At 42.0% G+C, this 26,738-nt stretch overlaps 1 protein-coding gene and 1 long non-coding RNA gene across 3 annotated transcripts in view; one reads left to right on the forward strand and one right to left on the reverse strand.

The window, feature by feature from the left end:
- Window positions 1-14,173, reverse strand: part of SETD2 (SET domain containing 2, histone lysine methyltransferase) — a 75,133-nt gene extending 60,960 nt beyond the window's left edge. The window contains exon 1 of the mRNA XM_052636638.1: window positions 14,100-14,173. Coding sequence (XP_052492598.1) covers window positions 14,100-14,173 — 74 coding nt within the window. The remainder of the gene's footprint in view (window positions 1-14,099) is intronic.
- A 299-nt stretch (window positions 14,174-14,472) lies between these two features.
- The window catches only part of LOC128045139 (uncharacterized), a 50,664-nt gene continuing 38,398 nt past the window's right edge, over window positions 14,473-26,738 (forward strand). The window contains exons 1-2 of one of the 2 annotated variants that reach the window (XR_008199136.1): window positions 14,473-14,810; window positions 25,480-25,624. This is a non-coding gene — a long non-coding RNA (uncharacterized LOC128045139). The remainder of the gene's footprint in view (window positions 14,811-25,479; window positions 25,625-26,738) is intronic. The other variant, XR_008199137.1, reaches the window with a different exon arrangement.

The raw sequence follows: 26,738 nt of genomic DNA on the forward strand, positions 1-26,738 counted from the left end.
TAATGAATGGATCAAGCCAACTACACTAGAATCTGATGATTAATTTTGACATCAATAAAAACAACCAGATATGTGCCCTCTCCTACCTGCGGCCAACATGATGCAGTATGTAACTGGAAAACCACTGGCAGGAAGGAGGTGGGGTGAAAGGCCTGATATAACTACCAGTCTTCAAAAAAATGTAGCAAACATATAAGACTATCACAGATTGAGATTTGAAATCTAGGAATCACATGATCACTTAGATCTTGATGTATCTTTTAATAAATGAGCAGGGACAGTATACGAAAGAGCATCAGATATTTACTGCCAGTTGCACTAGATATGCCTGGAGAGGACATGGCACCCACTCCAGGATTCTTGCCTGGAGAATCCCATGGACAGAGAGGAGCCTGGTGGGCTACAATCCACAGGGTCACAAAGAGTTGGACATGACTGAAGCAACTTAGAATGTACGCATGCACTAGATATGACAATGATATTGTGGTTATTTCTAGAGCCTGTCTTACTTCTTTAACTATGAAATGATAGAATACCTGGGGTGCTTTAAAATATTCCAGAAACAACAGAAGAGTGGGAGACAGATGAAACCAGAATGGCAAAGCATTAATAACTGCTGAAGCTTGCTGAGTACACTGGGCAGAGCAAAGCGTATTCATCATACCATTCTCTCGTGTACAAACATTTGAAGTTTTTCATAATAAAAAGCGCTTACTGTCTAATTGCAATATGAAAGAGGATAACCAATCTGCAAACAAGAAACCATGTGTGCACATGCAGCAAGCAAAGTGCTAGCAAAAGATATGCACCCACCCCATCACCCACCCACACACAGTCAGGGCCCACTCACCTGGCTGTGGCTGAGCATCAAACCCTCAATCCAAGCAAAAGTAAGCACCAGGATTTACCCATCCGGTTTAGAATTTATTTCTATGGTTGTAAGATTTAACTCCCCAATAATTAACCAAAATAAAATCACAAATATGTAACCATAGCAAACATTATGCATGATGGAAACATTTTCTATATATTAACTTTTGCCAAATAACATCAATACACAGTTCTAGTTCAGAGTCATTTTATTTTAAAATAGTTAAGGTGAGAAACTTAAAAAAGACCAGCAACAGTGATTATAAAGCAATTTTGTGTTTGGGAAGGAGAATACTAATATTCTGAATATTTTAACCTATTTTCCACCCATTTGCCAATCTCTTTGGATAAGGTACCACAGTGCTAAATTTTCACTTCCTGTGAAAATTATCTTTTGAGTTCTCAAAGTAAATCTATTAATAAAAACAGTATTCTGTATGTCATTTTGCCAATGAGAAATCTGAGTGCAATTTCCACTACCAGATACCAAATTCCAGATATATACTATAATAATGCATAATAACTTCTATACCATGTGTTTCTAGTTTTAATTTGTATCTCAAAAGTCAAGTTACACTAAACTACAATTTTGAAAATGTAGTTGGTCCACAGCCCTAGTCAAGTCCCAAAATATTCTAGTCATCACAGAGGGTCGGGGAGTGCCATCAACAGCTTATTGTTATGAGGTCAAAAGTTATGCTCTATAACAATGAAATACTTCAAACTGACAAGGGAGATGCCCACCTCACAGAGAAACAACAAAGAGTAAAATAAAATGATGGAAGGACTATGACTTGGAATTAACAACAGTAACTAATACCATATCCAGAAGTGCGACTAGGCGATTGGGTTTTCATGTCTACCATCAACACCTATGAGAACACTGAAAAATCAAGGCTGACACTGTGTAAAGACTGTGACTAGTACAGTGTAATGAAAAAAGTACTGTATGACTCAACCAGTTTTCTTTTCTAGGGCCTTTCGTTCAGAAGGCAGGCTCTAATCCCCCTTCTCCCCTTTTGTGTGTTTCCAAAACACCTGATGGAGAGGCATAACAGAGTAATCAGTTCAGTCGCTCAGTCATGTCCGACTCTTTGAGACCCCATGGACTGCAGCACCACGCCACGCTTCCCTGTCCATCACCAACTGCTGGAGCTCACTCAAACTCATATCCATTGAGTCGGTGATCCATCCAACCATCTCATCCTCTGCCATCCCGTTCTCCTCTCACCTTCAATCTTTCCCAGCATCAGGGTCTTTTCAAATGATCAGTTCTTCGCATCAGGAGGCCCAAGTACTGGAGTTTCAGTTTCAGCATCAGTCCTTCCAATGAATATTCAGGACCAATTTCCTTTAGGATTGACTGGTTTGATATTCTTGCAGCCCAAGGGACTCTCAAAAGGTCAGTTAAGTCAGTTAAAAGTCAGAAAAGTCAGTTAAACTGGATTTGAAAACCAACTCCAATACTTTTTAATCTACAATACTAAGAACTGAAATAGTAATACTGTAATTACTTCAAAGACAATGAAAGGAGAATATCTATTTACCATAAAACTCTTCACACAGAAAATATTTGCAAACAATGCAACTGACAAGGAGCTAATACTCCAAACATACAAACAACTCGATTTAAAAAAGAGCCAATCAAAATATGGGCAGAAGATCTTAATATAGACATTTTCCCCAAAAAAGACACGTTGATGCCTGACAGGTACACGAGAAGATGCTCAACATGGCTGATTACTAGAGAAAAGCAAATCAAAACTACAATTACCACCTCACATTGGTGAGAATGGCCATCATTAAGAAGTCTACACACAACAAATGCTGGAGAGGGTGCGGAGAAAAGGGAACCTTCCTACACTGTTGGTGGGAATGGAAACTGGTGCCACCACTATGGCAAACAATATAGAGGCTCCTCAAAAAGCTAAAAATAGAGTTGCCATATGATCCAACAATACCACTCCTGGGCATATATCCAGACAAAACTGCAATTCAAAAAGATACAGGCACGCCTATATTCATAGAAACAGTATTCACAGTAGCCAAGACATAGAAATAATTTGAATGTTCATCAACAGAGGAATGGATAAAGAGGCTGTAGTGTGTGTGTGTGTGTGTGTGTGTATTTATACACGCTATATGTATATATAAAATGAACCACTACTCAGCCATAAAAGAAGAAATAATGCCATTTGTAACAAAATGGATGGACCTAAAGTTGTCATACTAAGTGAAGTAAGTTCTAACACAAAGCACAATACACTGTCCTACCTAAGGCAGCAGTCATCATCTCTCTCAGACCACCACCACCAGATTTCTGGGTTTCATTAGTTTGTCTTCACCAAGATCAACAGAAAAAGCCTAAAAAGTATTTTGAGCACCAATCACTTTCATAAGCTCAACACATACAACTCAATTCCCTGACCCCTCTGCTCCTAATCTAATAGTTATTTAAGACGGTCTTACCACCAGTGTTAGTATGATTATAATTTTCCTCACTCACTCTGAGGAAAACAGGATAAAGAGAGTTATGACCAATCAGATCAACTCAAACATTAACTAAGCACATATGACTATGTTCCCGGACGCTACTTACTGGGATTCCTCCATTTAAAAGAATAAGTCTCTAAAACATACTTATCATGGTCCTTGGATTTTCTAGAACTAGGACTACAAAAGGCTTCCCTGGTGGGTCAGACATTAATGAATCCACCCGAAGTGTGGTAGACCTGGGTTCAATCCCTCGGCTGGGAAGATCCCCTGGAGGAAGGCATGGCAACCCACTCCAGTGTTCTTGCCTGGAGAATCCCCATGGACAGAGAAGCCTGGCGGGCTACAGTCCACGGGGCTGCAAAGAGTCGGACATGACTGAGCACAGGACTACAAAATCCCTTAGGTCCTAACAACAGAACCAACATGTCTAAATCATGCGACAGAACAGATAAACGCTAAGTAAGACAGGCTCCAATGGAATGTCAGCCTTTATTTGATGGTCTGTATGAGGAATCATCCAAAGTATCTCAGAAGTTAGAGAATTATAAAAAATACACATGCATACAAATGTATCTTTTAAAATATTTGTATGAAAAATTAGTAATAAAAATACTTAATAGGTACATGTCACAAAAGCATACGACTAACAAACTGAACAGCTGGTATGTGCATATCTGAAAAAAATTTCCTATCAGAGATTCCAACTTCTGCTCCAATTTCATAACCTCTGACACTATCATTATCCTCTCCAATAATAAAGAAAAGTAGCCAAAGAAAGATGAGCCCCAGATATTTTTTGGTAGACTCACTGTCTCTCTATAATACACAAGAGTATTCTACAATTGGGGAAATACTGGTTTTATATTTAACTATCACTGTTTCAATTCACTATTTAGTTATTAACCTTAATTCTTTATACAAATCGGTGTTAATCTGCCAAGAAGACTATATACTGTATTTTTCATAATTTAGACAACTGGTTTCCTAATTATACTCTCATATTTATTTTTTAATGGATACGGTAAACTTGAGCGAAAATAAGATACCTATTACGGTGATCCTGAGGAAAACCTCAGGAGTCCATTTTAGCCTATTTCTAACAAAGTGTTTTATTGTACCTCAAAACTCATCTGTTTTCTACAGATAATCTTTAAAATTTTTAGCACAGAAGCAGTACCACAAAAAGTGTAGCTTATACTTTAGAATTGATATAGATATGAGAAGTGAGGAATTAGTTGAAGAAATATATATTTAACCAGGCAATTTTAGAAAGTCGGTGTGTTCATCAGAAAAATGGACTTCTCAAGAAAGGGTTTTTGCAGTCATCTACGTAACTGATGAAAAACGTTAGCCCTACTTTACAGTCATACAAAAATTCATAAAAATTCTAAACATGACATCTTCTGCCTACTAAAATAGAGCATATGTAATTAACAATTAATCACCAAGAAGCTAAATATCACGCAAAAGACTCAAAACACAAGTTAGTCCATGAGTCTCCAAAGAGGTAATCATGAAGCAAATAATGGTGATTACTGTACAGCCCTCCCCAAAGAGAGTCTAACTGCATTTGGCAGGAACTGGGCAGCAGGAAGAGCTACAATCAGAAACCACCTCTTGCTCCAGGTTCTTGCACACCCACAGCAGTGCTCCCAGTGAGCAGACCTGGTAGAAGCCTGCCAGCAGGATCAAATCCCTATCACTACCCACACCATCCTAAGGATATTTTCACTAGGGAGATAGCATGGGACAGAAAAGGCATTCTAAAATAAAAACACCTTGAGAACCTCAGACGAACTCTAAATCTCCATCTAAATGACCAAAGTATTTGCTCAGTTGGAAAAGATACTGAAATAATCATTAAGCTTAATTTAAAAAAACAACCTACCAATGTTATACATGAATTCCAAAGCTGAGGGACTCAAACACAATACCTGATTAGCATACAATAACCAAAAATTATACAAAATAATTGCCTCTCATTTGAATTCATAAAAGTACACTTACAAATATAAATCCCATTATGAAAAAAAAAAAAACTTACTGAATCTTCAGTTGTCCAGGTTGTTGGCTAGCTTCAAATTAACCATTTTCAAGAGACTGCTCTTAAATACCTTGAGTTGAGAAAACCAACTGATCAAAGTAGGGCAGGAATAAAAGCTATTTTAATCCATCAACACCAGACAAGACAAACAGAAATAAATATGGACAATAAAATAGAATTTTAAAAAAGAAAAGGAAAGAGAGAAGTGTAGGAATCAAACTCTAAACAGAATCACGAAAACGCCATCATAAATTACCAGATAAACTCACCCTGTGGGAAAACAATTGGAAGGAGACACTTTCCATGCAGCTCATGTCCTAAGGCTTTTAAACTACTTAACATGATATAGAATAAAGCAACTTAACATGGCACATTCACAATATAGAGTATTCCCTATCAAAAAAGATAAGCACATCTTACACACAAATGCAAGCAGGCAGATGATGCAGTATGTGCAGACAGAACGACCTGGGAAGGCACACACTGAGCTGTGAGTAGTGGTCACCTCTAGGATGAGCTGGATTTGAAGAGATGGAGCCAAGAAGAGATGCTAAAGGTAGATTTCTACTTTTTCCTCTGTTAAGTATATTATCTTGCCTTTTGCAATAAGCATTTATTGTTCTAGTAATTAAGAAAGAAACCATTTCTGGATTTTCCCAGTTGTCCAGTGGTTAAGCCCCTGAACTTTCTGTGCTAGGGGAACTAAGATCCTGCCTGCATGCCTCCAGGTGCAGCCTAAATAAATAAATAAAAAGAAAAAATGAAAACATTTCAAACCAATATCAGACATTGTTACTGTTTTCAAAATATTTATGTTTAGTACGAAGAGTTAAATCTTCAGAGATTAAAAAAACATGACAATTAAACACAGTATGTAACCCTAGGCCAAAAAAAGAGGACACTATTGAAGTAACTGGCACACTTTAACTGTGAACTATATATCAAGTGTATTATTATAAATGTTAAATTGCCTGAAGAGCATTCTTGTTCTCAGGTTATACTATGAACTATTTAGGTAGGGGTAAAGCGTCATGGTGCCTGCACCTTACACTCAAATGGTTTAGCCCAAAACAAACACAGTTTGGCAGAAAACAACAAAATTCTATAAAGCAACTATCCTTCAATTAAAAATAGATTAAAAACAAACAAACACAGCTATATATATTTTTATAAAGAAAGATAAAGCAAATGTGGCAAAATTTCAACAACTGGTCAATCCAGATGAAAATATGGGAGTTTTACTATGCTATTCTTAGCACTTCCCTGAAAGTTTGAATATTTTTTCCCCCCAAATAAAAGATTCTTTCCCCCTAGAGAGCAGATCTCTCTCAGAAAGGAAGAAGAAAGAATTCTAAGCCTGAATTTCAGTGACTATAGGTGTAAATGTTTCAGTTTCTAATGAGAATCGTCTCTCAGGGTCTTACAATAGCCCTCAGTACATACATTACAAAATAAGATACTCTACAGTATCTCACAAGAATTAACAGAAATTATGAAGCTGGTCAACTTTTTATTCTAGCATATGACTATTCTTGCTTCTCGGCAAAAACTGACAATGCTCACAGAACACTAAACATCAGGGTTAAGAAAGATTGTTATCAATATGTGTTGAACAGTCAATCACAATGCATTACAATTTAAAGCGGAATTTGTTCTTCAGTCGCTAAGTCACGTCCAACTCTTTCTGACTGACTGCAGCACACCAGGCTTCCCCGTCCTTCACCGTCTCCCAGAGTTTGCTCAAATTCATGTCCATTGTATCAGTGATGCGATCTAACCATCTCATCCTCTGGTGCCCTCTTATCCTTTTGCCTGCAATCTTTCCCAGCATCAGGGTCTTTTCAAATGAGTCAGCTCTTATAGATTAAATCAATTAGTCACTACAGTGAAAAGTGGCAGAAAAGATTTGAAATACCAAAGTTCCACTAAAACTAGAAAGGGACAACTGATAGGTATGTCTTGGCAGTTTGAACATTTCTCAGGAAACACAGCAACTGCTCAACAACAGTTACTCGATACCCTTTTAGAGACAATCTATCAGTAGAAAGACTCGTTGGCTGGAAATCTAGACGAAGCAAGAGCAAAAAGAGGGACATGAAATCTGGAGAGATATACTCTATCCTGAGCTTCCCAGGTGGCTCAGTGGTAAAGAATCTGTATGCCAATGCAGGAACAATGGGTTTGATCCCTCGGTTGGGAAGATCCCCTGTAGTAGGGAATGGCAACCCACTCCAGTATTCTTGCCTGAATAACTCCATGGACAGTCCACAGGGCCGCAAAGAGTCAGAGATGACTGAGCACACACACACACATTCTATCCTAAGCAACAGAATAGCTCCATCAGGCTTACTGTGATCACCAGGAAACCCTCCGAGTAGTTGGCCTCCCATGTACCTCAGTAGCCCAAAGACTATACCTTGGCCTGAAGAACATACCTCAATCACTATAAAGCTATTTTTCTCTTATAAAATAACAAAAACTGAATTATGGACTGGCTGCAAAGCTCCTAAAGGTCCAGACTCTATGTGGAATCTTTCAGTTGGCTTCCTATGGCATCTCTAACCCCACTGTAACTCAGGTGAATTATGAGAATGTTGTAAGAACATGACTATCCCCACTGCTTTATATTTAATTTGAACATGCTAAAGTATTTTTGCCAGCTAACAAACTTTATTTTTGCCAAATTCACCATGCTTTTCATATCACAGTGCCTTATGAAGTACTGTTCTTTCTAGCTGCATTTTTAGCCAATACTAATAAAAGTTTAAAGTAATCACCCTCCAATTAAAAATAAGCAGATTATTCAAAAAACTTAACACTGTCCTATTTCTTAAATCCTCATAAACCCCTCTGCAGAAAATACTGCTATGATTCTTACTTTACCTACAAGGACACCAAGGCATTACAAAATTTGCCCGGGTTCATACAGCTGTTAAGTAAAAGAGGTGAGATTCTAAACCAGGAGTTAGGATACAGAGTCCAATGTTTTGTGCCTTGGACCATTCTGGAGTCAGGTGAAGCCTGCAAATTCCTTCTCAGCTTAATATTTTTAAATATATGAAATAAACAAAGGAGACCAATTACCTTTGGGACAAAAACCCCAAATGTATGATACAGTACTGTATATGCTCCTCAACAATCTAGTGGTGGATCTCCGATCTACTGAAATTTCTATGTAATGATGAATGTAGATAATGAAGTATCTACAATAATCAAAACATATTAAAAATCTGTGATTTGTACTAGCAGTAAAATCACAGATACTATATTATAGGCTAATAAAATCACAGGTTAATAATACTACAGTTTTCTGTTTACATTAGTAATTAAAAGAAATGATAACTTCTAGTTAGAGGTTAGTGAGGACATAATTTTCCCCCTAAGTTTATGGATGCTATCCCTGTTAACACTGCCCTCTATATCAATGCTATTGGCATTGCAGTTAAGAAAAAGAAATTCAAGAAGCCAAAGTAGTTGTCTGAGGAGGTTTTACAAATAGCTGGGGAAAGAAGAGGAGCAAAAAGCAAAGGAAAGGGAAAGATATACCCAACTGAATACAGAGTTGCAGAGAATAGCAAGAAAAGAAGACCTTTTTCAATGAACAATGCAAAGACATAAAGGAAAACAACAGAATAGGAAAGACTAGAGATCAAGAAAATTTAGAGATATCAAGTGAATATTTCATGCACGAATGGGCATGATAAAGGACATAAATGGTAAGGACCTAACAAAGGCAGAAGAGGGTAAGAAGAGGTGGCAAGAATACACAGAAGAACTATATAAAAAAGATCTTAATGACTAGGATAACCATGATGGTGTGGTCACTAACCTAGGGCCAGACATTCTAGAGTGTGAAGTCAAGTGGGCCTTAGGAAGTATTACTACAAAGACAGTGGAGGTAATGGAATTCCAGCTGAGCTACTTAAAAATCCTAAAAGATGATGCAGTTGAAGTGCTGCACTCAATATGTCAGCAAATTCAGAAAACTCAGCAGTGGCGACAGAATTGGAAAAGGTGAGTTTTTATTCCAATCCAAAGAAGGGCGGTGCCAAAAAATGTTAAACTATCAGACAATTGTCCTCATTTCACATGCTAGTAAGGCTAAGATACAATGTGTGAACCAAGAACTCCCAGATGTACAAGCTGGGTTCAGAAAAGAAAAGGAACCAGAGAACAAATTGCCAACATTTGCTGGATCACAGAGAAAGCAAGGGAATTATAGAAAAACATCAGCTTCATTGACTATACTAAAGCTTTTGACTGTGTGGATCATAACAAACTGGAAAATTCTTAAAGAGATGGGAATATGAGACCATCTTACCTGCATCTTGAGAAACCTGTATGCAGGTCAGGATGCAACAATTAGAACCGGACATGGAACAGAACACTGATTCAAAATTAGGAAAGGAGTACGTCAAGACTGTACATTGTCAGCCTGCTGTTTAACTTATATGCACAGTACATCATGCAAAATGCCAGGGTAACTGGAATCAAGACTGCAGTCTGGGAGAAATATCAACAATCTCAGTTATGTAGATGATACCACTTTAATTGCAAAAAGTGAAGAGGAACTAAAAAGCCTCTTGTTGAGGGTGAAAGAGGAGACTGAAAAAGCTGGCTTGAAACTCAACATTCAAAAACCTAAGATCATGACATCCAGTCCTATCACTTCATGGCAAATAGAAGGGGAAAAAGTAGAAGCAGTGACAGATTTTCTTGGGCTCCAAAACGTATAGTTAAAGCTATGGTTTTTCCAGTATTCATGTACAGATGTGAGAGCTGGACCATAAAAAAGGCTGAGCGCTGAAGAATTGATGCTTTAGAAGTGTAGTGCTGGAGAAGACTCTTCGGAGTCCCTAGGACTGCAAGGAGATCAAACCAGTCAATCTGAAATGAAATCAACCCTGAATATTCACTGGAAAGACTGATGCCAAAGCTCCAATACTATGGTCACCTGATGTGAACACCCAACTGACTGGAATAAACCCTGATACTGGGAAAACCAAAGGCAAAAGGAAAAGAGTGCAGCAGAGGATGAGATGGTTAGATCATCACAGACTCAACCGACATGAAATGGAGCAAATTCCAGGAGACTGTGAAAAGATAGGGAAGGCTGGCGTGCTGCAGTCCATGGTGTTGCAAAGAATCAGACACAATTTAGCAACTGAACAACAACAATAATCTTGTGTCCTTCTCTCTCTCCACATCGGATCCCTTGGTGCTCTCTCATCCAGTCTTGTGGCTTTGAATACTACCGAAGTGGCCAACTACAAAGCGTCTCTCTAGTCCAGACCTTTCTCCTAAAGTCCAGACTTGAATGACAATTCAACCAGAATATCTAAAAGGCATCTCAAACTTACCACTTCTAAAACTGAACTCATCCATTCCCCAAATGTGCTCTTCTCACAGTCACCCCTATCCTGGTTGATGGCAACCCCATCTTTCTCACTGCTCAGACCAAAACTCTTGGAATTATCCTTGACTCCTCTCTCACATGCCACATCTGAACTCTGAACAATTCACATTGGTATGATCTTCAAAATATATCCAGAATTCAACCATTTTTCACTATCTCCTGTTAACACCTTGATAGAAGTCATGACCATCTCTCTCAATTTCCAGCTTCCTTATATGTATGTATCTCCCTGCTTCTACTGTTTGTTCCTCTCTGCAAACTTCAGTGATCATTTGGAAGCTGAAAGCAGACCGTGTCACTCCTTGGTTGAAAACTCCAGGCAAAGAACTTATAATGCTCTACAAAGCCCTGTGAAATCTGTACCCCACCCTAACATAATGTATTAATACTATTACTTTTTTGTTCATTCCATTCTAGTCATACTGAGCAGAACTCTCTAGGTCTGCCTCAGAGCCTTGGAATAAACTATTGGCTCTAACTTCCTCCCTTTTAAGTCTGCCTATCACTCTCAAGAAGGCTCACCCAATGCAGCTCAGTTTACATTTCAACATCTACCCCAGAAATTCTGGATCCCCCTTATTGTGCTCCATTTTTCAAAGTAATAACCTTTGAACATTCTATATTATGTATTATCACCCCTCACTAGGAAAGGTGCAAACACAAGCAAAATCGTTTTGTACATCGCTCACCCCAGCATGCCTATGTTTGGCACAAAGTAAATACGCATACAATCAAACGACAGCAATCTCTGTAAAGGGTTTGCCTGTGTCTCTCATTAGAAGAACTCCTTGAAGACTCCAACTGGATTTAATTTGCAGTGTCCTCAACACCTGGCCCTGGGTCCGCTCAACAGCAGACACCCAATGCACAGATACTCAGGTCATTAGTCACTTTCACCTGAAACAATCCTAGATGCCTGAGGAAAAGCTAGGTCTTACAGCTGTGTCTGATTAAACAGTTGGTAGGAGACAAACAGAACATCAAGTTCCAACTGCTACTTCAATCAAACTGAATTTAAGTTTCATTATTCATTTCTTCATGTGTCTAAGAAATATTTCAAACTATCTACAGTCTGAAAAGGGCACTTGGTCATTCCTCCCCCCAGCCATTGGCACCACCTCTCTAGCCCACCTAATCTTTTCATGCTTACCATCCTACCTCTTAAGCGTTCCTTGACGACCCCAGCTAGAAGCACTTACATGTGTCACACTCTGTCAAGTGCTTTTCATATATTATTCTCATTTGATTCTCCCAAAAGTCCTATGAGGTTGCTTCCATTACAACACCTATTTCAAAGATAAGAAAAACTCAAACTTAGAGAGATGAAGTCACTTGTTCAAGGTTCAATGAATGTTCAAATCCAGGTATGCCTGGCTCTGAAATCCAAGTTCTTTAACCACTATACCGCTTTTCTCTCTCCAGAGTTACACACCCTAACTAGCTTATACAAACAACTTCATAGGATTTGTTGTCACTTGTTGTTCAGTTGTTTCTTGCATCTGTTAAAGCAGGTGGTATCACTCAGGATGCTTCCTACCAAGACCCTTCCCAGTTCTTACAGTATTACAAAATAAAACATTTTATAATTCTCTACATACTCCTTGTAGATTAACACACACACACATACCACACATATATTTTAGCACTTAGTCACTACAGAAATTAGAAATCTCCACTGTTAGGAAGCAGGACAGATAGAAAAGCGATAAAAAAAAAAAAAAAACTCCAAGACCTTATAGAAAAAAATATAACATTTCTGATTCCCCCCCACATTCATGTCCATCAAAGATGCACTTGAGTCCATTATTCCATATAATATGAAAAGCTGTATTTTCTTTCAAGAAGTCTAAGAACGTGATCCTTAAGGTTTCTGTACTTCACCAAACAACCTGGTAAAAGGAACTGAAAAGCAAGCACTTAGGACCATTCAGGAACTAGCATGTTATTTTGGACAGGACAAGTGCTCAACAAGCAGTTACTGGATCATGATACAGAATTTTCCTCTTTGTGAGGTTTCCCAAGTCTCAAACCAAGAGCCTGTAAAGAGTCATAGCAGAACTAAGCTGAAATGTGTCAAAAGAGCAAATATCTTGGAATCATTCTGGTCATAAAAGTGAATTTCATTTGATATCTCTACCAACTGTTTAGGTTTGAAATATGCCATACATTCGTGGGTCCAGACTTGAGCCAACACCAGCAAATGCAGTTTAAGGATAACTTTTCAAAACAATAGTCTTGGGAGGACGTAGGGAAAGAAGTGATTCCAGGCTCTGGAGTGGAAGCTCTCTCAAGAAACCAGATAGAGTAGCTGATACGGCCCTCAACAGCATTGTAAAAATGTCCCAGGCTTAAAATATACTACTGGTTTCTAGATATTTCGGTTTTCAAGAGCACTGTCTTCGTTAGAGGCTCCTCAAGCGATTCCTGCTTCTTAACAAAGTCTTCACAAGGAGTAGAAAGTCATCTATTCACGGCAAGAGGCTGCTGTTACGGAGGAAGTTGAGTGTCCGAAAGTGTGCAAATCTCATAATCTGGTAGAGAATGTATACCCCTCCGAAGGCTTTCATTTTCGGGCGGAAAAACAAACCCGGTGTCACCTCCACATTGGGGCCACTCAAACCTCGCCACCATTACAAACCGAAGTGCCAAAGGTGCAGAATGTGAAGCCGGAAGCACTACCAGGCCAGGATCAAGTTCCAGGAGAAGAGGGGAAAAAAAAAAAAAAATCAAAACCGAGAGTGCAGCGCGGGGCCCCTCGGCCGCCCTGGGCCGAAAGACGCACGCAGGCCCTTCCGGTCAGAGCCGCCGTCGCCGGGAGGCCGGGCGACGGGCCGGGCTTCCACCCGAGCCCGGGGATTCGCGGCCTACTCTTGCCGGTGCCCCCTCGCCGAGTCTGGCACCGGCTGCTTCTCCGGCTCAGTCCCTTTCGTAGGTAGCGCAGCCCAACTGGGCCACGAGGATCCGGGGGAGACCGCCGATCCTCGGGCGGGCCGGATCGGTACAGACGCGGCGGCGGCGGTCGCGCCGCCCCTCCCCCACCGCCCGGCCCAACCGCCGCGGCGACGCGAGCAGCGGCGCCAACGCCGGGCCCAACCACCGGCCCGTGGCGGCCCGGACAAGGGGCCCGTGGCGGCGGCGCGGGCCCGCTCTGCACGCCGCCCGCGCGAGTTCACCGCGGGCCCGTTACTCCCCGCGCCATCCGCCAGGACGCGCCGCCCTCGGCTCGGGCTGAGACGGCCGAGGGCAGCGGGAGGCCGCGGAGCTGATACTTACTCAGGGGTCGGGTGCTCGGGGTCGTAGAAATCCCCCATCTTTGGAGGCGCCTGCGGCGGCAGCTGCTGCTTCATCGGGAGCCGCTGGAGACCGCGACTCGAGCCCCCTCCCCGCGGCAGGGCGACGCGAGGGAGGGGAGGGGAGGAGGCCGCTGGTCCGACCGCGGCGGCGGCGGCGGCAGGGGCGGCCCGCGTCGCTGGCCCGCTCGCTCCCTCCCTCCGGCGCCCGCCCGCCGCTCTCTCCCCCACACACTCACACGGGGAGCGACGCTTACCCCGCCCGCCCCTTAGCCGCACAGGCCCGGCCCCTTAAAGAGACACGCGCCCGCCGCGCCTCCGCCGCCAGTCGGCGCGCCGGCAGCTGCCGGTAGCCCTCTGAGGGGAGCGGCGGGGGGAACAGCTGTGCGAAGCCCGCCGACCCGGCCCGACTTCGCCTGCGACTTCCCGGAACAATAAGCCCCGGGCCCTAGCGCTGCTGGCCCAGTCGGGGCGGAAAGCTGCTGCGCCGCGACCCCTCCCTCAGGCTCGCTGTGGCGGCTGGGGCGCTGAGGTGTGACACGGCGCGCCTCAGGGTTGTTTGCGGGCGAACGGCCCGAGCCCGCCCAGACACTACGAGCCTTCCTGCCCCGCCGCCCTCGAAGACCTGCCCTCCCGGAGCGCCGGAGTCCTCAGCGGCGCCGAGGGCCCCTCCCCTGGGCTTGCGGGCTCTGAGGTAAGGCGGGCGCCTCTTCTCCCTAGCCTCTCGCCCCCCTCTCCTTTATTCCTCTTCGCCTTCTCGCCCTCTCGCCTCTTCATCTCGTCCCGTCGGCAAGCACGGAAGTAGAGCTAGGCCGGGGATTCGCGCTAAAGCCGCGCTCTGGGGACGCCCCTTCCTCCTTCCCGCCCCCGCCGGGTCGGCTGGGCGGTCTGCCCACCGCCCGGCTGCGTCCCGCCACCTCTACCCTCCACCCCAACAGCTGGGAGCGGTGGCTCCCGTCTTCTGCGTGGTTCTTAAGACCTTGGAGGAAATGTCCTTTAAGAAAAGGTTATGAATTGCTTTCCTGCCCCAATGACGTAGTAAGATTAAGTAGGATAACTTTGGAAAGGGCTGTGGGTTTTATTTTTGGAAGGATAAAGAGTGTATAAAGCCATTAGCTAAAGGCTAAGGGGGTGGGGAGGGTTTCATAAGATCTGATCTTTTTGTAATTTTATTTTTTCCACTGTAATTTTGAATCGGATTTTACAAGCAACTGGATGGAGGTAGTGTTAGGAACTCAGTGTGTACTCCATCCCCTAAATTTATATGTGAAATTCTATCCCCCAAGACGTGGGACTTTTGGAAGGTGTTTAGGACTGGACTGTGGAGCCTGCATGAATGAGATTAGGGCCCTTATAAAAAGCCCTTTGAGAGAAGGAAATGGCAGCCCCCTCCAGTATTCTTGCTTAGAGAATCCCGTGGACAGAGGACCCTGGCAGGCTACAGTCGGTGGGGTCGCGAAGAGTCGGACACAACTGAGTGACTGAGCACACACAGATTTTTTGCTATAGCCTTGCAGAGTTTCTGTCTTTTGCCTGTTTCTTCATGAGCCCATTGCTCGTGGGCTTCCCTGGTGGCTCAGATGGTAAAGAATCTGCCTGCAATGAGGGAGGCCTGGGTTCAGTCCCAGGGCTTCCCTGTGTCTGGAAGATCCTCTGAAGACGAGAATGGCAACCCACTCCAGTATTCTTGCCTGGAGAATCCCATATACAGAGGAATCTGGTGGGCTACAGTCCATGGGGTGGCAAAGAGTCGGACACGACTGAGCAACTTTCACTTCACTGAAAAGCACATTGAGCTCACTCTTGTTTGTTCTGAGGATATAAGGAGAAAACTCAGTCTGCACCCCAGAAGGTGGCCCTTGTCGGAACTCAGTCATACTGGCACCTCAATCTCCAACTTTCAATCTCCAAGACTGTTTAAGAAGTGAGTTTCTGTAGTTTATAGCTACCCAGTCTATGGTATTCTGTTTTAGCAACCAAAGTATATGAGAGTATTAAGCCTTTCCTAGCTCTTCTTTATATCCTATTTTTGTGTTTGTATGTAAACAAACACATTTTATATATTAGTGTCTATTAGTGCCTTATCATCATTGTTTCTCACTTGAGGATTATTTGGGGTTTTTTGTTGGTTTTTCGGCATATCCAGAACCCATCTGACTCCCTTGGTTCAAGTGTCTCATGGCCACTGCTTTACAAACTATGAATATTGCCTACTTTTTCTGCTTTTTCTCATTGTAAGATGAGAATATTAATGTGGACAGGACCTCACTGTTGTGAGGATCCAATGAGATAATGTCTGTCAACTTCAAACTTTGAATAAATGTCAGCACTTAGGCACTAGAGTGCAATGATTAAGAGCTACCAGGCATTGTATACCCGCCCTGCCACTTTCTAGCTATGTAACATGAGGCATGGTTACTTTTCATGCTTGCAGTGCCTCATCTGTAAAATAGAGGTATTATCTACTGCACAGAGTGTTGTGATTATTAAGCTAAATTGTATAGAACATGCTTGCACAATGCCTCTCCCTGAGTAAAGTTATCTTTTAGGCTTTGAAAGAATAAATTGGAGCCCTATGCCTTGGATACCACATAGGCTATTGGGAGCCACTTCACACTGGACAGACTGGAAAGGACTATTATAATTATAGGTGGAGGTGGCTGAATAATGTTAAGTGTGAAGTGACAAAGACCTAAACTGAGATAAATGAGAAAAAAGCAGTCCGTTACAGGTCTCCTGTTTCCTAAATAACAAAGTAGATAGTTCTCTTGCAGGAGGTACCAGTTGATATCTATAATACCTAGTCTTAAGATAGCATTAGTCTGGTTAGAACCCAAAGCGATAAGCATTCTGAGCTGTGGGGTTCAGTGGGAAATACTAAGCCCCAAACATAAATAAATGAACCAAGTTTTTACAGGCAAGATTGAATACTATTAAATGCCCTCATCTATGACTGTACTAGGAGTTCTCTGTACAACTATTTTAAATTCAAAGAGAATGCATTCACAAAATGCATACTTAGGCCTGGCCTCTTGATCAAAGCTGTGGAATAATTTGGTCTATAACTGACCATCTCCCACTTTCTTGTTTAAGACTGCCTACAAATAAGTTTGAAGGAAAAATATCAAAAGTCTTAAAATGAAACATTATTATAAGAGGCGTTCCATAAAATCCTTCATAATTGTTCCTGCCATTACTGTGCCTGTAGGCCCAAAGCACCCCATCTCAGGGAACCCAAACAAAGGCAGTAGTGACCCTGAAACAAAGTTGACTCAGGCATTTCTTGCCTTAGGGGAGGTGGAAGGCCAAAGATCAGACACTGCCCCCAGTTATGCTCTTCGTACCTGGATGGGAAAAGAAAAATAATTTTTTAAGGTGGAGAGAGTACCAGTTGATTGCTTGAGCACATTTTCCAGAACTACTATGTGTAAACATAATTTTTGAAGTAATGTGTTGACAAGGTGGTTCTTAGGATTGGTACAACACAGAAGCAATACGATCAAGACCGCCAGCTATTTTGAGGTACCACTGGGTGGTTCCTCTTTTCAGTGTGCCAGGCCAAAGCTCTGCCGCTTCAAATGAGAAGCTGGCTAAGGCTCTAGGAGAGAGAGAAAGTTGTTTCCCCCTCAAAGTGACAGCTGGAGCTGAGTGAGGAAGCTGCCCCTACCTACTTAACCTCGCCTCCTACCATCCCATTCTGCCTTCAACAAATCCTACCCCCACCTGAGGATTCTCAGAAAACTGTTCCCTGGGAAATGCCAACTTGGGAAGGACATACAAGAACTAGGCCTTCAGTCCTATGGCTCCCCGGAGTTCCTGTCTTTGCCAAGAGGGGGCAAGGTTGACAGTGGCAACAAATCCAGTGTGAGCAGTGTGAGCCAGGGCAATGTGGGAAACCCTGCCTCTACCCATGTGCTCCCACAAATAGCTTCACGTTGGCAAAATTCGGCCCATTCTTAATGGCCATAACCTGTGCTTAATAATGGTCCGCTGGTGTATAAAAGGTTGAATTTAATATCAGAGAGGCAGTTTGGGAGTATACGTGAATGATATACAAGACTGGGTTATATCAAGACCAAATGTTGGAAAGTTGAGACTTGCCAATACAAGGTTTATGAAGATCACAGCAGTTTGTAAGACACCTAATTATTTTCCTTGATTATTTATCTATTACCTTGAATCTATTCCTTAGTGTTAATGATCCTGTCATCAACTTGTTTTTCTAGTCCAGTGTACTTTTAAATAGAGGAATTGTGTTACATATTCCAGAAATGTGTATTTCATTATTTGTAATGAAAAAAGAAAACTGGCTATTACTGTAGTTGCACATTAATCATAAAATCATGACTACAAACAAGTACATCCTAACATTAGAATAGAAACATGATTTGGGTATCAATGAGCTGTTATATGGGCTTCCCTGGTGGCTTAAAGGGTAAAGAATCTGCCTGCAGTGCAGGAGACCCGGGTTCGATCCTTGGTTTGGGAAGATCCCCTGGAGAAGGGAATGGCTACCTACTCCAGTATTCTTGCCTAGAGAGTTCCATGGACAGAGGAGCCTGGCAGGCTACAGTCTATGGGGTCCCTAAGAGTCAGACAGGACTAAGTGACTAACACGTTCACTTTCAAGCTGTTATATAGGGTTTCCCAGGTGGTGCCAGTGGTAAAGAACCTGTGTGCCAGTGCAGGAGGCGTAAGAGACTAGGGTTCAATCCCTGGATCGGGAAGATCCTCTGGAGGAGGGCATGGCAACCCACTCCAGTATTCTTGCCTGGAGAATCCCATGGACAGAGGAGCCTGGCAAGTTACAGTCCATAAGGTCACAAAGAGCTGGACACAACTGAATGACTTAGCACACACCATTTAATAAAAACTCTGTGTGTGTGTGTATGTGTATCTTTTGATTCAGCAAATTCTGTTTCTGAAATTCTGCTTCATAGACTATTCATACCAAAGAATATTGTCATCAAAAAGAAAAGAATTTTCACTGTACTAGATATTCTGGAGGAGTTTTCATGAGGTTTGGGGATTTTTTGAATGGGAAAAGCAAGATTTTTAGACTTATATGTAAATATACATATATACATGCATATACTTATTTGATTTTGTGAGGATGATGAAAGATATGAACAAATATATGCCATTTAGTCAAGTTGTTTTGAGAGTTGGACGGAGTGAGAAAAAAGGTAAAATTACTACTATTATAACCTGACAAATATATATTGATCTATAGATGTTTGTATATATTTAGAGCTCCTTTAAGAAATTAGGAGAAAAAAGTGTGTATCTACTGGCTTAAAGGGGTGTTAACTTTAAAAAGTAAGTATTTGGAGTCTATGTCTATTAAACCAAGATATGCATGAAAATGAAAGTGGCTCATTTGTGTCCAACTCTTTGCGACCCCATGAACTGTATGGCATGGAATTCTCCAGGCGACAATACTGGAGTGGGTAGCCTTTCACTTCTCCACAGGATCTTCCCAACCCAGCAATTGAACCCAGGTCTCCTGCTTTGCAGGCAGAATCTTTATCAGCTGAGCCACAGGGAAAGCCCAAGATTTGCATACTAACATATTAATAAATGCTTGTGTAAGTATAACCAAACAATGAGAAGGGTGCAGAATGATACAGACGAGTTTGTTAATATTACCAGTGTTTTGTATGTGGGGTATGAGAGAAAGAAAGAAATCAAAGATGAATCCTAAATTTTTACCTCTACACCTAGATAACTGGTGAAGACTTGAGACTGGGAGAAAGAGGTTGGAATTAATAATTATGCTTTCAGTGTATTAAGGCAGGAAGTGCTGATAAACATTCAGATGGAGATATCAAGTGAGCAGTTCAAAATACCCATCAGGAATTTAGAGGATTCCTCATAAGAAAATAGAAATTTTGGAGTCCTCAGTATACAAGTGATATTTAAAGCTATATGACTGCACAAGATTTCCTAGGGAAAAAGTACAACTAAAGAAGAAGAGCAGATAAAAACACAGTACTCAGGACTGAGCATTTGAGAACTTAGCCTTTACAAGTTATAAAGAATAATAAGCCAGCAAAGGGACACAGGTGAAATTAATAACAAACCAGGAGCGTGTGGCCACATCAGTTCAGTTCAGTTCAGTCGCTCAGTTGTGTCCGACTCTTTGCGACCCCATGAATCGCAGCACGCCAGGCCTCCCTGTCCATCACCATCTCCCGGAGTTCACTCAGACTCACGTCCATCAAGTCCATGATGCCATCCAGGCATCTCATCCTCGGTCGTCCCCTTCTCCTCCTGCCCACAATCCCTCCCAGCATCAGAGTCTTTTCCAATGAGTCAACTCTTCGTGTGAGGTGGCCGAAATACTGGAGCTTCAGCTTTAGCATCATTCCTTCCAAAGAAATCCCAGGGTTGATCTCCTTCAGAATGGACTGGTTGGATCTCCTTGCAGTCCAAGGGACTCTCAAGAGTCTTCTCCAACACCACAGTTCAAAAGCATCAATTCTTCAGTGCTCAGCCTTCTTCACAGTCCAACTCTCACATCCATACATGACCACAGGAAAAACCATAGCCTTGACTAGACAGACCTTAGTCAGCAAAGTAATGTCTCTGCTTTTGAATATGCTATCTAGGTTGGTGATAACTTTCCTTCCAAGGAGTAAGCATCTTTTAATTTCATGGCTGCAGTCACCATCTGCAGTGATTTTGGAGCCCCCAAAAATAAAGTCTGACACTGTTTCCACTGTTTCCCCATCTATTTCCCATGAAGTGATGGGACCAGATGCCATGATCTTCGTTTTCTGAATGTTGAGCTTTAAGCCAACTTTTTCGCTCTCCTCTTTCACTTTCATCAAGAGGCATTTTAGTTCCTTTTCGCTTTCTGCCATAAGGGTGGTATCATCTGCATATCTGAGGTTATTGATATTTCTCCCGGCAATCTTGATTCCATTGTGCTCCACATAGAGGCCATGAAAAGAAAGCTTCTAAATGAATTAACAAAAAAATTAAGAAGCAATATTGCTTTCTGCTCTTAGCTACTTTGCACATTTATTCTTGTGTCGGTTCTCAATTGTCAGGCCTAGTGGGAAGCCAAAAATCTGCACTTCCATCCAACAAGAATAAGGTAGTACTCCCCTCTGGGGTATCATAGAAGGTGAAATGGGAAACCTGAAATTTCACCCCCACCTGGCACTTAGGAGATGACACTCTATTCCATCTGGCCTAGTGTCAGAGAGGTCATTCTAAAATAGAAGGTTTACAAAAGATCCAGAGTCTCAATGCTTTGACGATCCAGGATGCCATTTTAAAAAAATCATTCATCAGGAGAATTACAAACTGAATGACAAAATACAATTTTGAAAGATGCTGACACCAGAAGGAGAAAGACAAATACCATATGTCACTTACGTGTAGAATCTAAAATATGACACAAATGAACCTATCTATAAATCAGAGAGAGTCAGAGTCCGCAAAAAAGAGAAGAAAGAAAAGCTCAAAAGTACTCAAAGAAACAATGGCTGAAAACTTACAAATTTGTCAAAATAGATAAACCTACAGATTCAAGAAGTTGAACATATCCAAAACAGAATAGACCCAAAGAAATCTATACCCAGGTACATCAAATTTAAACTTCTGAAAACTAAAAAAAGAAAAAATCTTGAAAACAGTGAAAGAGCAATAACACCTACAGGAAACATTTTTTGGATGGCAGATTTCTCATCAGCACCATGGTGGTCAGAAGGAAGTAGCACAACATCATCCCGTTTCTGAAAGAAAACTGTTAGGGACTTCCCTGGTGGTCCAGTGGCTAAGGCTTGGCACTCCCAATGCAGGGGGCCCAGCTTCGATCCCTGTTCAGGTAGCTAGATACCATATAGGCAAATAAAGATCCTGTACGCCACACTGAGACCTGGTGCGACCAAAATAAATAACAACAATAATAAAATAAACCTATGGGAAAAGAAAAAACCTGTCAATTCCAAATTCTACCGATGGGAAGATTATCCTTCAGGAATGAAAGAAAACTTAGAAAAGCTAAGAATTTGTCACCAATGAACTTACTATAACAATTCCTGGAGAATGTTCTTCAAATATAAAGGAAATAATGAAAGATGGAAGTTTAAGCTATCAGGAAAAAGGAAAGCACAATAGAACAAAATATTGCTAAATACAATATACTTCCTGTTCTCAAGGTTTCTAAACTATGTTTGACGGTTGAAACAAAAAAAAATCTCTATATAATATCTGATTTAGTTTGCAGTGACTATAGAAGAAATATCTAAGACAGTTATAAATAGGGGAGGGTACAGGGACTTAAAGGGAGCTACGGTTTCTATACTTAATTTGAATGGGTAAAATATTAAAACCAGTTTAGTTCAGTTCAGTTCAGTCGCTCAGTTGTGTCCGACTCTTTGTGACCCCATGAATCGCAGCACTCCTTGTCCATCACCAACTCCCGGAGTTCACTCAGATTCACTTCCATCGAATCAGTGATGCCATCCAGCCATCTCATCCTCGGTCGTCCCCTTCTCCTCCTGCCCACAGTCCCTCCCAGCATCAGAGTCTTTTCCAATGAGTCAACTCTTCGCATGACGTGTCCAAAGTATTGGAGTTTCAGCTTTAGCATCATTCCTTCCAAAGAAATCCCAGGGTTGATCTCCTTCAGAATGGACTGGTTGGATCTCCTTGCAGTCCAAGGGACTCTCAAGAGTCTTCTCCAACACCACAGTTCAAAAGCATCAATTCTTCAGTGCTCAGCCTTCTTCACAGTCCAACTCTCACATCCATACATGACCACAGGAAAAACCATAGCCTTGACTAGATGGACCTTAGTCGGCAAAGTAATGTCTCTGCTTTTGAATATGCTATCTAGGTTGGTGATAACTTTCCTTCCAAGGAGTAAGCATCTTTTAATTTCATGGCTGCAGTCACCATCTGCAGTGATTTTGGAGCCCCCAAAAATAAAGTCTGACACTGTTTCCACTGTTTCCCCATCTATTTCCCATGAAGTGATGGGACCGGATGCCATGATCTTCGTTTTCTGAATGTTGAGCTTTAAGCCAGCTTTTTCACTCTCCACTTTCACTTTCATCAAGAGGCTTTTTAGCTCCTCTTCACTTTCTGCCATAAGGGTGGTGTCTTCTGCATATCTGAGGTTATTGATACCCGGCAATCTTGATTCCAGCTTGTGTTTCTTCCAACCCAGTGTTTCTCATGATGTACTCTGCATGTAAGTTAAATAATCAGGGTGACAATATACAGCCTTGACATACTCCTTTTCCTATTTGGAACCAGTCTGTTGTTCCATGTCCAGTTCTAACTGTTCCTTCCTGACCTGCATACAGATTTCTCAAGAGGCAGGTCAGGTAGTCTGGTATTCCATCTCTTTCAGAATTTTCCAGTTTATTGTGATCCACACAGTCAAAGGCTTTGGCATAGTCAATCAAGCAGAAATAGATGTTTTTCTGGAACTCTCTTGCTTTTTCCATGATCCAGAGGATGTTGGCAATTTGATCTCTGGTTCCTCTGCCTTTTCTAAAACCAGCTTGAACATCAGGGAGTTCACGGTTCACGTATTGCTGAAGTCTGGCTTGGAGAATTTTGAGCATGACTTTACTAGCATGTGAGATGAGTGCAATTGTGCGGTAGTTTGAGCTTTCTTTGGCATTGCCTTTCTTTGGGATTGGAATGAAAACTGACCTTTTCCAGTCCTGTGGCCACTGCTGAGTTTTCCAAATTTGCTGGCATATTGAGTGCAGCACTTTCACAGCATCATCTTTCAGGATTTGAAATAGCTCAACTGGAATTCCATCATCTCCACTAGCTTTATTCATAGCGATGCTTTCCAAGGCCTACTTGACTTCACATTCCAGGATGTCTGGGTCTAGATGAGTGATCACACCATTGTGATTATCTTGGTCATGAAGATCTTTTTTGTACAGTTCTTCTGTGTATTCTTGCCACCTCTTAATATCTTCTGCTTCTGTTATGTCCCTACCATTTCTGTCCTTTATTGATCCCATCTTTGCATGAAATGTTCCCTTGGTATCTCTAATTTTCTTGAAGAGATCTCTAGTCTTTCTCATTCTGTTGTTTTCCTCTATTTCTTTGCATTGATCGCTGAAGAAGGCTTTCTTATCTCTTCTTGCTATTCTTTGGAACTCTGCATTCAGATGCTTATATCTTTCCTTTTCTCCTTTGCTTTTCACCTCTCTTCTTTTCACAGCTATTTGTAAGGCCTCTGCAGACAGCCATTTTGCTTTTTTGCATTTCTTTTTCATGGGGATGGTCTTGATCCCTGTCTCCTGTACAATGTCATGAACCTCATTCCATAGTTCATCAGGCATTCTATCTATCAGACCTAGGCCTTTAAATCTGTTTCTCACTTCCACTGTATAATCATAAGGAATTTGATTTAGGTCATACCTGAATGGTCTGGCAGTTTTCCCTACTTTCTTCAATTTAAGTCTGAATTTGGTAATAAGGAGTTCATGATCTGAGCCACAGTCAGCTCCTGGTCTTGTTTTTGTTGACTGTATAGAGCATCTCCATCTTTGGCTGCAAAGAATATAATCAGTCTGATTTCGGTGTTGACCATCTGGTGATGTCCATGTGTAGAGTCTTCTCTTGTGTTTTTGGAAGAGGGTGTTTGCTATGACCAGTGCATTTTCTTGGCAAAACTCTTACTAGTCTTTGCCCTGCTTCATTCCGCATTCCAAGGCCAAATTTGCCTGTTACTCCAGGTGTTTCTTGACTTCCTCCCTTTGCATTCCAGTCCCCTATAATGAAAAGGACATCTTTTGGGGGTGTTAGTTCTAAAAGGTCTTGTAGGTCTTCATAGAACCGTTTAACTTCAGCTTCTTCAGCGTTACTGGTTGGGGCATAGACTTGGATTACTGTGATATTGAATCGTTTGCCTTGGAAACGAACAGAGATCATTCTGTCGTTTTTGAGATTGCATCCAAGTACTGCATTTCGGAATCTTTTGTTGAGCATGATGGCTACTCCATTTCTTCTAAGGGATTCCTGCCCGCAGTAGTAGATATAATGGTTATGTGAGTTAAATTCACCCATTCCAGTCCGTTTTAGTTCGCTGATTGCTGGAATGTCGACGTTCACTTTGCCATCTCTTGTTTGACCACTTCCAATTTGCCTTGATTCATGGACCTAACATTCCAGGTTCCTATGCAATATAGCTCTTTACAGCATGGGACCTTGTTTCTATCACCAGTCCCATCCACAACTGGGTATTGTTTTTGCTTTGGCTCCATCCCTTCATTCTTTCTGGAGTTATTTCTCCACTGATCTCCAGTAGCATATTGGGCACCTACTGACCTGGGGAGTTCCTCTTTCAGTATCCTATCATTTTGCCTTTCCATGGGCAGCGGCCCAAGGCCAGGGGCGGCGGCCGAGAATAGCAACCCCAGACATCCAAGGAGCGGTGGCTGCGCGGGCGCAGGAGCGCCTAGAGGAGCTATTCCACGTTGAAGGTCAGGAAGGGCGGCAGTGAGGAGATACCCTTCGTCCAAGGTAAGGAGCAGCGGCTGCGCTTTGCTGGAGCATCCGTGAAGAGATACCCCACGGCCAAGGTAGGAGAAACCCAAGTAAGATGGTAGGTGTTGCAAGAGGACATCAGAGGGCAAACACACTGAAACCATACTCACAGAAAACTAGTCAATCTAATCACACTAGGACCACAGCCTTGTCTAACTCAATGAAACTAAGCCATGCCCACGGGGCAACCCAAGACGGGCAGGTCATGGTGGGGAGGTCTGACAGAACGTGGTCCACTGGAGAAGGGAATGGCAAACCACTTCAGTATTCTTCCCTTGAGAACCCCATGAACAGTATTAAAACCAGTAGACTGTGTTAAGTAATGTATGTATAACGTAATATTTAGAGTAAATACCCCCCAAAAAATCTGTGCAAGAGATACACTCAGAACATTATAGAGCACTTCCCTGGCGGTCCAGTGGTTAAGAGTCCACCTGCCAGTGCAGCAAACATGGGTTCAGCTGCTGGTCCAGGAAGATTCCACATGCACAGAGCGCTTAGCCCATGCGCCACAACTACTGAGCATGCGCTGTAGAACCCGCGAGCCACAACAATATACTTGATCCATATCTCACACCAGAAACAAAAATTAACTCTAGAGGAGTCATAGGCCTAAATGTCAAACCTTGCATTATAAAACTTTGAAAAACAGGGGAAACCTTTTGTGACCTTGACTTAGGCAATAAAAGCTCAGTCCATAAAACTACAAATTGATAAAATGGACTTTACCAGAATTAAAAATTCCTGCTTCTTAAAAGACAGTATTAGGCAAATGAAAACACAAAGCACAACCTAGGAGAAAAATCTTTGCAATGCATATATCTAATAAGAAACTTGAATCCAGAATATGCAAAGAATTGTCAAAAATCACCAGTAAGAAAAGAGCACAGTTTTTTAAATGAGTAAGAGTTCTGAACAGGCACTTCATCAAAGAAGATAACCAGATGGCAAAGAAGAACATGAAAAGTGCTCAACATCATTAGTCATTGAAAGTGAAAGTTGCTCAGTTGTGTCTGACTCTTTGCGACCCTGTGTACTATACAGTACATGGAATTCTCCAGGCCAGAGTACTGGAGTGGGTAGTCTTTCC

The sequence above is a fragment of the Budorcas taxicolor genome, chromosome 1 (genome assembly GCF_023091745.1).
Source record: "Budorcas taxicolor isolate Tak-1 chromosome 1, Takin1.1, whole genome shotgun sequence".
NCBI lineage: Eukaryota > Metazoa > Chordata > Mammalia > Artiodactyla > Bovidae > Budorcas > Budorcas taxicolor.